The sequence below is a fragment of the Merops nubicus genome, unplaced genomic scaffold (assembly GCF_000691845.1).
Source record: "Merops nubicus isolate BGI_N331 unplaced genomic scaffold, ASM69184v1 scaffold5618, whole genome shotgun sequence".
In the NCBI taxonomy this organism is placed as follows: Eukaryota; Metazoa; Chordata; class Aves; order Coraciiformes; family Meropidae; genus Merops; species Merops nubicus.
Window position 1 is genome coordinate 8,881 of NW_008627617.1, and position 18,377 is coordinate 27,257.

The 18,377-nt window shown below is 40.9% G+C and overlaps 1 protein-coding gene across 1 annotated transcript in view; it reads left to right on the plus strand.

The window, feature by feature from the left end:
* Positions 1-208: 208 nt before the first annotated feature.
* GUCY1A2 (guanylate cyclase 1, soluble, alpha 2) overlaps positions 209-18,377 on the plus strand; it is a gene marked incomplete at both ends in the record, with an annotated part of 73,463 nt that continues 55,294 nt past the window's right edge. Inside the window, 4 exons of the mRNA XM_008946363.1 lie at positions 209-363; positions 1,141-1,174; positions 5,568-5,629; positions 9,409-9,530. Of these exons, the coding sequence (XP_008944611.1) occupies positions 209-363; positions 1,141-1,174; positions 5,568-5,629; positions 9,409-9,530 (373 nt within the window). The remainder of the gene's footprint in view (positions 364-1,140; positions 1,175-5,567; positions 5,630-9,408; positions 9,531-18,377) is intronic.

Consider the following 18,377-nt stretch of genomic DNA (forward strand, 5'->3'; position numbering starts at 1 on the left):
GGAAGTTAAAGGAAGGGAAAATGAAACTCAAAAAAAAAAGAAATAAAAAGTTATACACAGTGTTTAAACAGGAGTCCTTTTTCAAAGGAAGTTTTCTGAGTTAAAAAACCTGGAATAGTTCCAGTTCATTTACACAAGTACCTTCATACAGGTTTTCTTTGGTTAGCCATAAAAGTGCTTTTGAAGAGCTATTACTCCTCTAATTCAGGTCTTTAACCAGTTTCGCAGTACTGGTGGGCAGGGTGAGATCCAGCAAGAAGGGCAGGTTTCTCTGGAGAGTATCCTGCAGATGGGTGGCAGGCCAGGATTGCTGCCTGCTGGCGTGCAGCACCGCTGTGCTTGGGTGTGGCAGGTGGAAATGCTGTAGCAGACAGTGAGCGGGCGCTATGCATCAGGGAGGACTGACAGGGCTTTCCAGAGGCCCTGCAAAGCCAAGAACCTGAGCCCCGTGTTGAAAGGAAGGAGGGGAAAATAGAGATGATCCTTGAGGGTCAAGGGTGGAAACTTCTGAGGTGAAGGAGGCTGGAGATTTGTTACTTCTGACAAAGCAGCTAAGGCCCCTTTTCCACCTGTGGTTCATCAGTTACTAAGCAGATGCAGTGCTCGGGGAAGAGGCGGGAGAGATGACCTCCCTTGGGATGAGGCATCAGAAGTTAGCTGAGCCTCAACCCTTAGAGCCTTCAAGAAAAGGAGGGTGGTAGGTATCAGAAACTATCTCTTGAGGAGAGAGATGCAATCATCTGCCAGAGTGCCCAGCAGCCTGTGGAGTTTGCTGCTTGCCCAGAGCTTGGACATACTGTTGCAAAGAGCCTGCTAAAGCTGGTTTGTCGCTTGGTCCGTGACCCCTGCTGCTCATCCATGTGGGCACCATGAGAGGAGACCTTGAGTATATCGGAAATAACTGGATGGCTTTGAGAGCAAGGGAGAAGAGTATGGGTGCCCAGTTGATGTCTCTGGAAAAATCTTTTTTTTCTACCTACCTCCTGTGAGGGGGAAGGCTCTAGCTGGAGCAGACACATCTAGGAAGGCAGTCCCTGGCTATGTGTCTGGTGTGGCTGGCAGGAATTTTGTCTCTATGGGCATGGAACACTTTCTGAGGAGCCAGGACTGCTGAGCTAGAATGACATTCATCTGACAAAGAGAGGTGAAGGTGTCTTTGCTAACAGCCTTTACAGCCTTGTGAGGATGGCTTTAAGCTATGCTTGTCTGGGAACAGGTTTCATTCTCTGAAGAGAAGGGGGAGCAGTGGAGAAGTATCAGGGGAACAACAAGATGCAAGAGACTCTTGGGTTCACCCTATGAAAGCAGCATGCTGAGAGCCCATGTCAAATGCCTGCACACAAATGCAGGCAGCATGGGGAGCAAACAGGTAGCATTAGACTACCTCATGCTGCCACTGAGCTTGGACCTCCCATGGGATTGCAAGCATCCTTGTGTGGAATGACTCTCACTATGACAGTGCTGCAGGAGATGGACTCAGGCTCTTCAGGAAGGACAGGCTGGGAAGGTGAGGAGCAGGACCGAAGTCCTGCTCATGAAGAGAGAGTCAGCAGTGCGTGAGAAGTTGCATTTGGATAGAGTGAGCTGTCCCAGAGTGTGAGGGTCAGGAGCAAATTAACCCCAAATCCACTAGAAGGGTAACAGCTCTGAGCAGAAACAATGCAGAAGATTTTTTGGAGTTGCTGAAGACAATTTCTTAGTGTGGGTGATCAGTGTGCTGACAGGTGGGGAAAATGCTGCTGGAGCTATTGCTCACAAACGAGCAGTATACAGCTATCTGATGAGGGTGTGTAGAGAAGATGGAACCAGACTTTTCACAGGGGTACACAGTGGAATGATGAGAGGCAGCAAAGCTGAAAGATGGGAAGTTTTAAATCAGTATAAAGGAAAAAAAGTTGTCATGAAGTTGTTCAAACACTGGCACAGGTTGCCCAGACAGGTTGTGGGATCATCCTTGGAGACACTCAAAACTTGTGTGGTGAAAAACCTGAGCAACCACCTGTAACTCAAATTACTTTGGGGAGGAGGTTGCACTAGAAGACCATCAGAAGACTTTCAAACCTGTATGATTAATTGATTTGGTAACTTTTTACAGTTTATTCTGACACATTAGTGTTAGCCATGGGCTGATGTCTGAATTCAGAATTCAGGGAAGTCCTGTGGCATCTGCCATGCAAGAGATCAGTCTGAATATCTTCAGTGTTCCCTTTTACCTTATATATTCTCATTCCAGATGGAGCTTGGATATGATCTGGAGTGGCAGTTCTTGGATTAATTTACAGTTAACGGTAGCAATACTGACATGCCTTGATTTGACTTGCCCTTAGACACATGAGCTGATATGCCTATTCCAAATATTAGTAAGTCATTTTAATTAAATTGAATTGTTAACATTTACTGGTTTCGGTAATAGTTACTATTTTACATTTATATTGAAACTTTCATTTTAAGTGGTCACTCTCCAGTAAATAAGTGCCACTGGGTACCTGTATGGCACAGACCTACACTGTGGTGGAGATGTGCTGTTAAAGGCTGTCTCATCTCCCTGAATGGCAGAACTATGCTTCTTGGAGAAGAGAAATGTGTGGTGCTACTAGGAGATGGTTTAGCTGTTATGCCTCCATCCAGTCTTGCCATTGGGTGCAGAAAAGTGGTGGAAATGTTCTCCTGCATCTTCTCTCTCATGGTCAATGCATAGTCAATAGTGGAAGAACTAATACACCAAACCACCCTTGCAGGCAGCTAAAAAGCAGGTGTCGTAGCTCTTCTCTATGACTTGTTTAGTCATGGCCACAGCTACAGAATTACATCTATAGCAAAATGACATTCACCAGTGATGAAATACAGCAAGCTGAGAAGATGAGCACAGTGGCTTTTTAACCATGTGCAGTGACACGTCATATTAATTCTTGTCAGAAATGAGGAAAGGCTTTGTGACTCCTCAGTTTTCACACTAGCTGTGAGCACATTATGTAGAGCTCTGTTTATGCCCAGTGTTTTAATAGTAGATCCTATTTTTTGTCTGTACTTAATTTCTAAGATTTGATATGTCAATGAAAAGGTGTATAAATTCATGCGATTGTATAAAATTGTCTGAAAATAGCTAGGCAGCTGATTTAGCTTTCAGAAGAGAGAGTTAACATGGGATATTTGTTTTCATTCAGCACTGAAGGAGAAGGAAGATTTGTTGATAAAATAAGCTCAGGACTTGGAATTTGCTTGTATGGTCAAATTGTGAGTTATTCAAAAGGATTTTTCCTGGGGTAAGGAGTACACATTTGTGTGTCAAGCATGAGAAAGGCAAAGACAATCCATGGAGAATTGTTCAGGTGTCATAAGCTTCAAAACAGTTTCAGAAAGTAACTAAACTAACTAAAAAGTCATTTTCCCTCCTCTTGGCTGTGGTATCAGATATTGCTGCCTTCCATATGCTTGCTGTAAAAGCACTCTGAGAGTATCAGAAGAGAGATTTAATTAACAATCAAACGTTTCTACCGTTCCCTATTTCATGTCAGAGGAGTTGCTGGTGGAGTATTAATGTTCTGTGTCTGTGGGGTGGGACTGAGGGAAATGATGCATGGAGATGGGAGATGGCAGCTGACTGGATCTCTTTGCTTAAAGCCATTTTGCATTGCTTCATTGCTAGTATGGGAAAATACATCTTTCTATAGGTGAACAGTGGATTTCTCTACCTACTGAACACAGGAAAGCTGAATCTCTGTGAGAACATGCCATGAAATGTATTTGTATCCTGTCAGGCCCAAGGACTTCAACACCTGCTATACCACTGAGAAGGGGATAGTTTTTTGATATGTGATGGTTTCATTCATATGGTGCTTCAGTTGTGTTTAGCAAAAGAACATGGAACTTTTAATGCCTTTTAGCACAGGAAACTTAGCTCCCACAGAGAAGTAATTATCTGATACAGAATTAACAAAAAAAAACTTCTTACATATATTTTGAGCTTATTTTTGTTCATAGAATTATAGAATCATAGACTAGTTTGGGTTGGATGACCTTTAAAGGTCATCTAGTCCAATTACCTTGTGGTGAACAGGGATATCTTCAACTAGATAGGTTGCTCAGAGCCTTGTCCAACCTGACCGTGATGTTTCCGGGGATGGGGCTTCTACCACCTCTCTGGGTCCCTGTGCCAATGTTTCGCCACCCTCACTGTAAAAAATTTCTTCATGATATCTTGTCTGAATCTACCCTCTTCTAGTTAAAACCTTTACCTCATGTCCTGTTGCAACAGGTCCTGCTAAAAGTTTGTCCGAATCTTTCTTTGTAAGCTGCTTTAGGCACTTAAGTGCAAGTATTTCTACATGCTTGAATTCAATAGGTGGGCACACTCTTGTAGTTTGGCATTAAAAAAGAAATTTTTACAAATGTACAAACCTAATGCAGCCTGGTAGATGCTTTTTCATCCCTGCTGTCACCAAACCAGATTCCCCCTTCTGCAAACTTGGGAGCAAGAATAGGTAGAAAGCTCAGCTTTTGAACTCCTGAATCTGTACAGCAGTAAGCAAAATCTGAGGCTCTCAAAGATGATGATTTTAGAAAGAAATTCCTGTAATTAAGGGACATTTCAACTATTGCTTTCCCAATGTTATCTTTTCCAAAACTAGAGAAATAGGAAATATCTCCAGAATTTGAGTGCCTGCTGCTGTGAGTCTAATTAAAATATCCCGTTGTGCCTCTGATACAGAAGGAAGTCTTACAAATCCCAGTTGTGTACCTTTTGCCTGACCTCTGGCACTAGGACAAAATGGGCAGGTGGAAAACCTCAGATTTGGTACAAAGTAGTCATTTTGGAAGAATGATGTTCTACCATAAGTTACTTGGAAAATTCAAAAGAGAATGACATGGATTTCACATTTGCTTTATTTACCCAAAGAACTCTTATGAATTATTTCAAAATAATAATAGCCTCAGCAGCAGTAGTAGTAAGGAAAATAAACATATATATATACATATAAGTAGTTGGGTGAACGCCTACTAAAATTTAATAGCATGGAAATGCTTGAAGCATGTCATGATTTTCTTTTGATGAACTTGAGTTTCCTGGTAATTTAAAAGATGACTGGAGAGTCATAGCTTGTCAGGAAAGTAAGCCAAAACAAATTGCATCTTTAAAATGTCCTTTAGTACAAAATGCTCTAGGGAGCATAAAGTGTTTAAAAACCCAGTAGCTTTTCCTGGTGATACTTTCATCACAAAATGCATTTTCTTGCAGAGTATTTAAAATTAATTATTTTAAATCAATGAGATAATTGGTGGGTGATATTTTTGAGAGCTAATAACAAAGTGTCTCCTTTGTTATGCACAACTAGTCTTGTAAGCGGTATCAGTTATGCCATATTGTAAAATTCATTCCTATTTAAATGGTGAAGTAACATACAAGGAATGAATAATATTTCATATCCATTTTTGTGATGGGCTTCTGGCAGGTAGAAGATGAGGAGGAGTAACACTGGAGAAAAATGGTGCGTTAAAAGATCTGTTAAGTAAGCTGTATTATACTTCCCTAATCTCAATTTCCTTTTATTTTTATTATTCTTCTGTAGCCTCAGACCATTCAACAAACTCTGCAAAGGACACTGCAGTATTTTGAGCATCAAGTTATTGGGTAAGTTTTACTGTGTGGTAGTGAAAGGTCCATGGTAATGTCTTGCTTTATGTTTCACAAGTCATAACCTTTTGTGACAAGGTTTTAAAGTTTTTTCTCAAATTCTTAGAGATACTCTGGAGTAACCACACGTACTATGGGTGTTAATAATAAACTGCTGTCCAGTCCTGCTTCCATGCAAACCCTTCAGAGCATGACTGTTCCACTAGCAGTAATGTTTCCTATATAAGGAGAATAGGGAATATTTTTGTAAAAGTGTAAGGTCTGTTCCAGTTTGCTGAAAGAGCCAAGGTCCAAATCTTGCAAAATCAAGTGCTTGTTATGTGTATACATGGCTAGATACTTTCAGGATTTTGCAAAAGCAGGGCTGAAAGTCACCTCCTGAGTTGATTGAGGAAATTAATAGAAGACTGAGGAATAAAAAGAAAGTAACAGCAACTATCATAACAAAAACCTAAGGCATTCTCCTGCTGATGAAAATAATCTTCTTTCAGCCTTTTCCTCACCTGCACAAGTGTTTTTCTTACCTGTAGAAATGTTTTACTGTCACAGATTATTTACTTTTCCTAGCAGAATCAGTATACAATGGCTGCATGTCTACAACTGTTAAATGGCTGTGCCATGTAACAAATGAAGAATGCTGTCTTCTGAATTTAATTACAAGATGTAAGGGATTTTTTTTTTTCAAGCTGCATTAAGTGTCTTTTTAGAATTTATGACATAGTTTCAAATCTCGGGAGGGAATTGTCCTTGCCTGTTTCTCAATGTTTGGCTAAAATTCACAGGGAGCCCTGGCTGGGTGGGTGATACCTGCAATATTAGCAGCCTGGCTGCACTGGAGGGCAGTGAAGGAGCCTGTCTCAGCAGGTATTTGTGGCATCCACCATGGGGCAGGATGAGGGAGAAGCCTTCTGGCTGCTGATTTTATCAGCTGCTGAAAAAATTGCTTCAAGTCTCACATTAGGAGACTTCAGAGGATGATACAGTGTGTTGAGAAAAGTGTGTGTGCAATAACAATATGGCTTTTTATTATTTATGGCCACATGTGGCTTAGAAATACTTTTTTTAATGGATGCATTTTGAAATCGGGACACTCTGAAAACCTGTAAATCCTGTGACTTGCAATACCCTGACTCAAATTTTTTGAACATTGGTATGAGTTGGTTAAAGTAGCATCTGTCTCTAGTGGTTGTCATATGTTTGTACTGCCCCGTGATCTTGACTGCTGGAACACGCTGTGGTGGGTTGACCTTGGACAGCTGCTAGACCCCTTAGAGAGCTGCTCTGCTCTCTCACTCCTCCTCAGCAGGGGGGCAGGGGGAGAAAACAAGGGGATAAAAGCTTGTGGGTTGAGATGAAGACACTTCTGACTCCTCTACCTCCTCCTGCCCTGAGTGGCACAGGGGTTGGAGGTCAGGGTTGTGATGAGTCTGTAAGAGCTCCTCTTTGCTGCTCCAGCCTCCTCACACTGTTCTCCTGCTCTGGCACAGGCTTTCCAGAGGCTGCAGCTTTCATCAGGGCACATGCACCTGCTCTGGCCTAGGGTCTCTCCACAGGCTGTGGGTGGATATCTGCTCCACCATGGTCCTCCATGACCATGAAGCAGGGGACAACCTGCTTCACCATGGTCTTCTGCAGGAGTTGCAGGGTAATCTCTGCTCCAGTGTTTGCAGGGTTGTTTCTCTCAGTTCTTTTCCTCACACCTCCATCAGGTGTTTTGCCCTTTCATAAAGTCATTTTCCCAGAGGCACCACTGACTTGGCTGCTGGGCTCAGCTGTGCCCTGTGGTGGGGCTGGAACTGGCTATGTCTGGCACAGGGCACCCCTGGCTGCTCCTTACAGTGGCTGCTGCAGCTCCTGATGTTGCTACCTGGGTGATGACATCCAAGAAAACATAAATGTTCATCAAGTCTTTCATCTCAATCAAGACAGATTCATAGGATCATTGAGGTTGAAAAAAACCTTTAAGATCATTGAGTCCAACCATAAACCTAACACTGCCAAGTCCACCACTAAATCATGTCCCTAAGTGATGTGTCTACAGGTCTTTTATACACCTTCATGAATGGTGATTCAACCAATTCCCTTGGCAGCCTGTTCCAATGCTTGGCAAAAACTGGACACAGTGTTTGAGGTGTGACCACACAGGGTGACAATCACTCCTGCTGGCTATTTCTGATACAGGCAAGGATGCCATTGGCCTTCTTGGCCGCTTGGGCACACTGCTGGCTCATTCAGCTTGCTGTCAACCAACATCCCCAGGTGCTTTTCCATTGAGGAACTTCCCAGCCACTCTTTTCCAACCCTGTACCATCGCATGGGGTTGTTTTTACACAAGTGCAAGACCTGCCGCTTAACCTTGTTGAATGTCGAGATCAGAGGTGAGGCATGGCCATGGTGTCATTTAGGGACGCCTATGTCACTGAAGAGGCTTGGCCTCCTGGCATGGTGGTGGGGTTGGGCTGTTACTTTGGGCTCTGTGTCAGGGCATGGAGTATCACTGAAGACCTGGGAACTGGTACAGACCACGCAGCTCACTGCAGAGTCCACCAGCAGCCCTTACCACCAGGTTTTCCTTCTCTAATATAAACCCACTCTTCCCAGTATGCTTTCCTTCATGTGGAGAGCCTTTTTCCCTGCTGGGGGATAACCTGATGCACAACTCTGAATCCCTTCTAGTCATTTTCCACAGGTGCTGGCAACCCAGGTGCTGAGATTTTGCAGATCGTAACCTGATGAAGAGTCCAATTCTTAAAACTGCTATTCATGATTTATGAAGTATAAAAAAAAGTATGGAAGCATAATGAAGCTGTTAATAAAATGCTCATTAGCAAAGCTTTTCTCTATTCATTGAGCTGAATCGATTGTCTGTTTTGTGAAGTGCATTATCACACTGCTGCAATATTTTCTTCACTTCTGTTCCCTCTTCTGTGCTCATTATCACCTGCATAAAGCTTTGTTTTAAACATAGTTTCAGCTTCTGTTCTATTTGTGTTGAATTAAGGAAAAACAATCCAGCAAAACCAAATCAAATAGAATAATTTAGAAGGTAGCTGCTTTCTTTTTGGTCAGACCATATCTCTGCTTTTCATCTGTGGTGGGATTCTTTTTAATTTTTCATTAACAGGCTATAACAATGTTTATTCTTGAAAGCATACTGAGTTGCAGCTTGATATCCTTCTTTCTGCTGAGATCTTTTCAGAAGATAATGCACAGAGATAGCTAGGTTTTATGCTGGCAGTGCTAATGTAACGTGATGTAAAGTCACAGAATGGCTGAGGTTGGAAGGGACCCTAGAGATCATCTAATCCAACCCCCCTGCCTTGGGCAGGGATGCCTCTCAACTAGACTAGGTTGCTCAAGGCCTCATCCCAGATTTATTATTCTTATTAGATACTCAACACTGCATCATAAACATCTTGCTTGGAATTTACTGCACAGCTTTGTTACAGACAACACCCCAGGTGGAATGCTACATGACGGATATGTAGAGGACCCTTCCATCACGCCTCAGCCCTTTGCTATTATTTTTTTCATATGTCTTCATTTTCATTATGGATAATATTACAGATTCTCGTAAAATATTTGAGATACCTGGGCTACAAAGGCAGTGTCATCTATGTGTGATACTGCATGAATAGAAGGGATGATGGAGGGGAGAAGAGGGAGGGGACAAGGGAATGAAAAGGCATCCTTTACCACCACTTCTGAAACACATTTGTCAACCTTGCATTTGTATAAGGAGATGCTATAAATTTTTTATTTTTTTTTTACTGTAGTTACAGGGATGCAGAGAAGAACTTTCACAATATATCAAACAGATGCTCCTATACAGACTGCTCTGGCAATGAAGAAACTGAAGATGTCTCAGGAATTCTCCAGTGTACGGCGAATGTACTTGGTACGTATTTTTTCAAGGGAATTTGTTTCCTTTACTCAGAAAGAAATTTCAGTGACTGTCCTAATACCAACAATGAACCAAGGAATTTTTGTTCCAATAACAGAATACTGTCATGTAGGCAGCTACATACCGGTGTACTTTTACTACATTTGTCTCCTTTACTATGTATGTTTTGCACCTTTGGGACAACCCAGACTGATTTTTCAGTGGACTCAGTGGAGGTCTATTGTGCAGCACCCTGTGATGAGAGAAGTTTCAAAGGCTTTGATTCCAAATGGATTTGCATCTGTACAGGCCTTGGAATTCTCTCAAGTGGTTTTAGAGGGGTTCTACAGAACAAAAGATAACTCTTATCTTCTATGGGTCTACAGGGCCTGAGAAGCACAGTGCAGAATAGGTCTGAAACATGAAACATTCTGGAAACTTACATTCATATTGAAGAATGCTTGCTGTAATAAACTTTAGAAATATTGCATGTCAAGATGGTGCCATCTGTCACTGAAGTGCAACTGTCTTCATAGGTGTCAAAATTAGATAGCTGACTATTTACATCTATTCATATAATTTATCCAGGTTATTCTCCCTTTCAATTTGTTAGTAAGCTTTACTGCTTTTCAGTTAGACTTGGATACAAATCTACCATAAAAGGCAAAAAAGCCCCAACCCAGCCCAAACCAAACATTGACATCAAGAACTTAATTTTTGACTAGTGCTGTTTTAATTGTTTCACTTCTATGAAACATACAATATTATTTGTTTTAGAGTAAACTTTACAGATTGAGCTTTAACCACTGGACAGTTGTCTACATTTTACAGGGAAATGTGAGGAGGAAAAGTAGTAGCTGCTTTTAAAGATTATTATTTCAAAGCAATAAATCCTGAGTTATTTGTGATAGTCATTTGCAGTGGAGCAAAACTGATGTTACACAGCTCTACTTCTAGGACTGTAACATTTGACAATGCTTCTTTAAGTAAGTTCTAAGACATGAAGCATTCTCATATATTAATTGTATGCAATTATGCCATCTACTCACAAGAAAGCAGTGCCAGTTTGGTCATGCTGGTTGATGTGAGTTTTTCAGTATTATGCACGTTTGGGCTCAGTCCTGAGGATGAGTAACCACAGCTCACTCACTCGCAGCACAGTGGCTGAACTGTCATAGCTGTTGTTGTTCCTGCTGCTCTCTACCATCCGCTGTGGAGCACTGGCATTACCCATCTGCTGCTTTCACAGAGTTTGGAAGTGGAGAGGCTTTGCGTTTATTTCTCTGTGGGAAAGGCCCCTGGTGTCCTGGTGGCCAGCAAACAGGACATGGGCCAATGGTGAGTCCTGGCAGCAAAGATGGCAATAGCAGCCTGGGCTACATAGGGACTCATTATCCCACTCTACTCAGTACTTGTTAGACCACATCTGGATTAATGAACCCAGTGTTGGGAGCCAAAACCATAGCAAAGCTGATAAACCAGAGTGAGTTCAGTTGAGGCCACTGATGGTGGGTGCTGGAGCACCTGCCCTGTGAGGAGAGGCTGGGGGAGCTGCACTTTTCAGCCTGGAGCAGAGATAGCTTTGAGAAGACTTAACATCCCCCAGTGCCTCTGGGGAGGTCCTCAAGGCGAAGGAGCTGGGCTCTTCACGGTGCAGCATGGGAGGGCAAGAGGCAGCAGGCCAAGGCTGACAACAGATACTCAGACTGGGTGCTTTTCCCCGTAGGGACAGTTGGGCAGAGGTACAAGCTGTGCAGAGAGGCAGCCTGTGGGCAGCATCTGCCCTTGGAGGTTTCTAACCCCAGCTGGGTAAAGTCATGAGCAACCTGGCTTGAATGACCAGGTTACGTATAAGGTCTCCCTTGGCTTCAACGCCTGCCTGATTCTGCCCAGCAGATGTTAATAGCACAATGACATTTTTGCTTGCTGAGTACTGAGCTGTTTTTTTTCTGCACTTTTATATAGCACTCACAACACTTGGGGCTGTACTTTTTTTAATGTTGAAAACCTCTTTGCTCTTCCATTTGAGATCTCAGCAGGCTGCTAAAGTTGGAGTGGAAGGCATGAAACATGGTATTCTGGTTCATAATAAGTCTCCTTTCAGCTGATAATATACAGTATAAACCTGTGATATCTTTATGGAATTATGCAGTTAGAGAGACTTGTCTTCAACAGGAGTATTAACACTGAAATCTGCCTTTGTATGATGGTTAAATATATGATTTACCTTCTGTGCCAGGGGAATATAGTAAGGTGATATTCTGCTCACATTGTGCTCTGGACCATTGTATCCTGCTGGCTTAAAATCCTTTTGGAGGTGTGTGCATAGCATGTCTGTCTCCTATCTCAAACCGTTAGACTTGGTATGCTCTGGGAAACAGCTAGTGTGTTCTAGTTGAGAGATAACTTTGTGTTTCACTGACATTGAAAATGCTTTTTTTTTGGTGTCAGGTGGCTCATTCTACATGATGCTAGGTCTTGTCAGGGAAGTTCTGATTACCTTTAACTGCTGCTGGGAAGAGTCAGCACTTGGCACTGTGCACGTTTGGTCGTAGAGAGAATTTAGAACATAATACATTTTAAATGTGTCCAGTATTAGTTCCCATATATTTTTTGTTTGTATGTTAAAATAATTGAACGCTGAGTCTCAGAAACAAATACTATAAGGCAGGACTCATGCAAAGTGAAGACTTTTAATGTTACGATGACCATATTAATACTATAAAAAAATACCAGACATTCACTACTTATTTCACCATGACACAAAGCATGTGTTCTGAGAAACAGTTGTGAACACTTTGGAGTGCTTTTGAATCAGTGTTGGTCTGGTCCCTTAGCATGGCTGAGTAATAATATGTAGCCTCTCTTTTCAGTGGTATCCTCACAGTGCATGTGTCAGGGTCAGATTGGACTGCTGGATCACAGAGCAGGAATAACATCTAGATGATTCTGTCTTGGGGAATTTTTAAAGTGTACTTAGTTGAAAATAAGGTCTCATCTTTTAAAGAAAGAATTTGAGTTCATAGCAAAAAAAAAAAAAAGTAAGCAAAACACCGAGGTAATTTAAAAGCAGTACTTTCCTTCTTATCTGGGACAGGAACGTAAGGGAATGAGCAGTAAAACCAGCTTCTTCATTTTAATTATAACTCCTATCACAACAGGTAAATAATTAATGAAGGCTGTGCAATTAATTCTTATATATGCTGTTGTTTTTCTGGTTGAATAAGGATTAGTGAGAGCTGCTTCTGTGCAAGAAGGATGTAACCACTGGAATGTGTACCTAGAGCAACTGGTATTGCTGAGACAGGAATGAATCTGACTTTGATGGAGCTCAGTATTTACATGAGCAGTAACAAGGACTTGCTGTCTAGGGCTGGAAGAAAGTGTTTTCTTAAAGGTGATTGGAAGCAACTTCCTGCTCTCTTACCTTAGATAGTGTCAATGTGATTCACTCTCCTGATCCTCTAACTGCCTTCAAAACAGTCATTTGGCATTCCTTATTCATCAGAAGACAGCAAGTGCTGAGGTCATTAGTAAGCTTGGAAGATTGTGAGCAGATGCTTTGCACTGTGGTCCTGGTGCTCACACTGCTCACAGGAAAGTGCTGACTGTAAGCGATATGCTCAGCTCGATGCATGTCATTTGTCATGTACGAATACTGGAATTTTCCTCCTGTCAAGTCATCAGTGAAGTGTGACACCATCTTCTTGCAGTGGAAAGACCTCATTCTCCTTGTTTCCTTGCTGAGTTGTTCCTGCTACAAGTCTAAACATCAATAGAACCCTCCCTGCTTTAATCCACTGTAATTAAGGGAGCCATGTCCATCATGCTCATATGCTGTAAACCATGTATGATGCTAGATCAATGGCACAGCTTTCCTATGTGGTGACAGCTTCTGAGGCTGGACTGTTTAATTTAATTTTGCATCCTTTTGAACACAGTCCAAACAGCTTTATGATGGACTCTACTTTCTTTAATAAGTGCATGCACATTTTTACAGTGTCCTTCATAAGCATATAGTATCATAGAATCAGAATCATTTAGGTTGGAAAAGGCCTTTAAGGTCATCAAGTCAAACCAGTAACCCAGCACTGTCATGTCCACCATTAATCTGTGTGATGGTTTTAGAAGTGCCACATCTACATGTCCTTTAAATACCTTCAGGGATGGGATGGTCACTCAACCACTTCCATGGACAGTCTGTTCCAATGCTTGTCAATCACAGAATCAAAGAATCTTTTAGGTTTGAAAAGACCCTTGGGATCATTGAGTCTAATGACAGGGAGGCGGGGGAGGGCGGGGGCTGTGGGTGGAGGTTGTAAGCAGGTCTCAAACCTATGCTGTGCCACACTGTGGGCAGAGGTGCTTCTGGGGCCTTTCAGGGAATACATTTTTCCTGATGTCCAATCTAAACTTCCCCTGGTACAACCTGAGGCTGTTTCCTCCTGTCCTATTGCTTATCCTTTGGGAGAAGAGACTGACCCTTACCTTTCTGCAGCCTCCTTTCAGGTAGTCGTGGAGATCAATATGGCTTCCCCTCAGCCTCCTTTCCTCCAGGGTAAACAATCCCAGTTCCCTCAGCCACACCTTGTAAGACTTGTTCTCTAGACCCTTCACCAGCTTCATTGCCCTTCTCTGGACATGCTCCAGCACCCCAATGTCCATCTTGTTTTGAAGGGCCCAAACCTGAACACAGTACTCAAGGTGCAGCCTCACCAGTGTCGAGTCCTATGATCCGAAGGAAAAACAAATGACCATATATTGGAAGTTGGGAAAAAGAGAAGAGAAATCCTACCTTCTAAAGGGAGCCTTTATAAAATTCCTAGTTAGAAATAAATAATTTCGAAGAATAAGCATTGGTAGGTTTTGAGACAGACAGTGCTTTTAGTTGGCTAGCTAAACTGTGTTCAGAGCAGATTGGTTGTGTTAGTTTGAACTTTTTTTTAGAAATAATGATAAGAAAAAGGTTCCTATCATGAAGAAGTAGAGTTATGTGGAAGACTACCACCTTTCTTTATTAAATGACTATACATTTATACTGAGGTATGTCATGGAGAAAGATTGTATGTGAAGAGATTTCTTATTTGACCTTGGTCAAGTTTTTATTCTTTCTGTGCCTCAATTTCCCATCTGTATAATGGAGATAAGAGAGTATTTTTTTGATCCTTCAAACCATATGTCAATGCTATTTGGATTTTAACCTTCTCAAAGCAAAGACATTTTGTACATTCAGCATTTTGAGCAATGTCAGTCCAATCTTGTTTGGGACTACTTTTATCCCATAGTTTAAAAGAATTTGATTTCAAGTAAGATTAGAATGTGCATTTTGACTAATCACAGCTGATCAAAATAAAGCAGAAGACTTCCAGGTAGCTGCAAATTGAAACTTTACAACAGGAAAATAATAATGAAAACTTTTTTGTTAGTCTGTAATTCCTACTCTAAGGAATTTGTTTTGGGACATAAAGCCTTCGTGACCTGTCTCCTGCTTATCTTTTGGGCAGATATTCCAAGCAGGTTTGTGCTGCTGACCTTTATGAAACAATAGATAAATGCCCATTTTCAATTTTCAGCTCCACTGTGTACTTCTGATATATCACATGATGTTTCTTGCATCCCAGATGCACAAATTAGATAAAAATTCTACAGACTTCACCTCACCTCCTCCAAACACTCTTTTTAAACACTGCACACAATTAATGTAGCCTTTGTGGACGTAAACTATTTTTCACTTCTGTTTCGATCCTTCACAAAAAAAAATGAAACATGAAGGGACCTGTTTTCCTTTAAATGGTACCATTATTCTTTTGGAGCATCTTTGCATCTTGCCAAGGAATTCTGTAATCTGTCATAACTTTGATATTAAAACCAAAGAAAAGTAACCTTAAGTTCATAAATACCTGTAAAAATACCTGCTGTGTGAAATTTGCAAAGCAGTTGTTTATGTGCAGTCTGAAAGACATGGAAGAAATGTTGTCTCTGAAAGCCTATTTTTGTGTGGGCCTACAACATCTAAATCGTACGTGCTACAGCACCATGCTATGTATACTGCATAAATAACACTTGCAACACCTTGGGTCCACACCCTAGAGCTACAAATGCACTGATATCAGGTAGCTAGTTCAGCAAGGAGTGCTGGAGAAATAATTGCACCTACCCGACGTGCCATTGCTTAAGTCAGGGAAAAACATTTTCTGCTATTTTCTTAATTCAAGAAATTAATTTGTACGACAGAATTCTTTTTCATCTGTTACAAACATTTTCCTAAAACCTTACCACAGTTACATCATTTTCCTTAAAAAAAATGCACAGCATACATCAGTGGCTGCTTAGTCAGCTCGGAATGTGGACTCAGATGTATTGCAAAAATTTTTCCTGTGAGACATTTTTAACTTACATCTTACTAATAATTCTCATCCTCTTGATTTTCATTCTGAGAGTGGTGTGAAAACTTTGCTTCGCTGTTGTTTTTAAGTGAATCTCCTCCTGGACGTCTTCCATTTGGAGGATGATATAGCACAATGTTCAGGATTCCTGATTCCACCAGTGATAAGTTATGTGGAATCTCAGCCCAGAGCCCTGTCCTGTCAGGGAGATAAATCATGTTTCTGAATTCAGCTTGCCCAAGACACTGAAGAGTAGGTGGAATCCATTGTTGGTATAGGGATTTAGAGAGCTCTTGCTCTGGGTGACATTTGCTTGTCACCACCGAAGAAGATATGTGCTGTAGTGCTCTATATACAGCAAATCACTTCATGCCTAAATGTATCTTGCAAGGTTGTTCCTTCATTTAGTGCAAAGGCCGTAATTCTGTGGAGTCATTTGTTCTCTGTACATTTGTCAAAGTTGAAGATCTGTGTTTCTTCTAGGAAACTACGAAAATCTCAGCTCTTAATGCATATTCTCTTGTTAAAGAGGAATACATTTAGGTTCATTCTGGTAACTATTAAACAGTAACAGCACATCATTGCTGAGAAATGCTACATTTGAAGAGGCAGTAAATACATTGAAGAGGTGGTGCAGGGTTAGACCTTAGCCTACTGTGAGATTAGACCAAATGATGTGACTGGAAAAGATGGACAACGGTTTGGCACACTGACTGCTCAGCAGGTGTCCAAGAACTGTAAATATTTAGATAATGAAAGTACATTGCTATCACTTTCCTTTTCCCATAAGTTAAGAACTGCAGATAGTCATTAGGATGCAACTAATTTAGGATACACAGCCTGATTTATAATTCAAGTTCTTGGTTAACAAATGGCATAAAAGGAAATGTTACATGGCCCAGAGGACTGGTGATACTAATGGATTTTAATAACACTTGGAACTCTATCCAGTGGGGGTCTAAACTATACACACAGAGCTCCTATTATTTAGCAGATGTTATAGCACACTGGCAATACAAGAAATCTAAACAGAATCTAAACAGAAATAACATAATTAATGTAATTTCAAAACGGAGATGAACGCATCTAAATTAGCAAAGGACGAATGTTTATACCAAATGGCTTTAGACATCCCACTCTTCTCAAGTCAGTGCTATTTACTGTTAGAAGGCAGATGAACTACCACAAGATAGTGAGCAGTTTGGAGTTACGATGTACAACAACATCTTGTAGAAGTCTATTTATAAAGTAGACGACATTCTGGACATGATTCATGGACTAAATGTAGGTGTTTGCCATTATTTTAGGTGCTGTGGAGTATCTTGTGTGGCCTCTTTCAAACCTTCAAACATGTGTAGGTCTTCCTTAAGCCCCACATCCTGGCAGAAGTAACTATCTTTTAGTCCATTTGTAGATCTCTTGGATGCCTTATGAAGACTCAAGCAGTATTTGATTTCTATATGTAGTTAGCTGAATTGAACCCTTTATATATCTATAAGGAATTATGAGAGATGATTTTACATTTAATGGGAAAAGTTTTTAGATTTCATTAAAATTTTATTTTTTCCAAGAAGTGAAGTTCTGCTCCCTATACTAATTCAAAGACAAATATGCTTATTTTAAAGCAAAAACAAATGAAAAAAACCCAAACCACTGTTCTTATACCTGTTTGATCTCTAGAGTTAACATCAAACAAACTGGATTTGCACTATTGTTAGGAATCTTCAACCTAGTGATTGTGGTTCTCATTTAATAAACCCTATGCAAATCTAAGAAATGGGGTTTCCAAGGTATGATGAGGGACATAAAGTGATGATAGTCTTGCTTCAGACTGCTGGGCTTTGCCTGCAGAATTGGCTGCTGCTGAAAGTGCTGTATGGGGGGAAAAAGAACATTGCCTGTTCTTATTATCTCAGCTGGGATAATAAGACTCTTCCTGTGTCAGCAGTTTGGAGCACAATCTTTTACACATATGCTGAGCAGAGGTGTTCAGGTCCTCACCAAGTGGCAGTAATTACAGTGATATTTTTAAGCATCATTTGTCAGAGGAGACCCTTACTTTAACAAGGTAAGAAAACCGCCTCATTAAAATTGGATAAAACAAGTGTGAGAAATTCTTTTAGCAATAATTCTCATTTTTTTTTATGAAATGTTTATAAAGGTATGTAAGCTATGTATGGAGCTATAAGAGGACTGTAGTGCAAATTCTATAGTTGTGTCAAAACCACATGTAAATGCATAAAACAATGCTATTTATATAAAAATGACTAAAAAGGGTAAGATAAAAATGCTGTCTGGATTTCCAGGATGATATAAATTCACCATCATAATGAAGTAACATCAAAATCCTTTATACAGTAATTAGGTACTGGTCCTAGGCTCACTTACAAGCCAAATGATTCATGTAATCATCTTCAGCATTAGCCTGTACACATCAGAACCTTTCTTATTGAGAGACTAAATGTTGCTTTCCCTA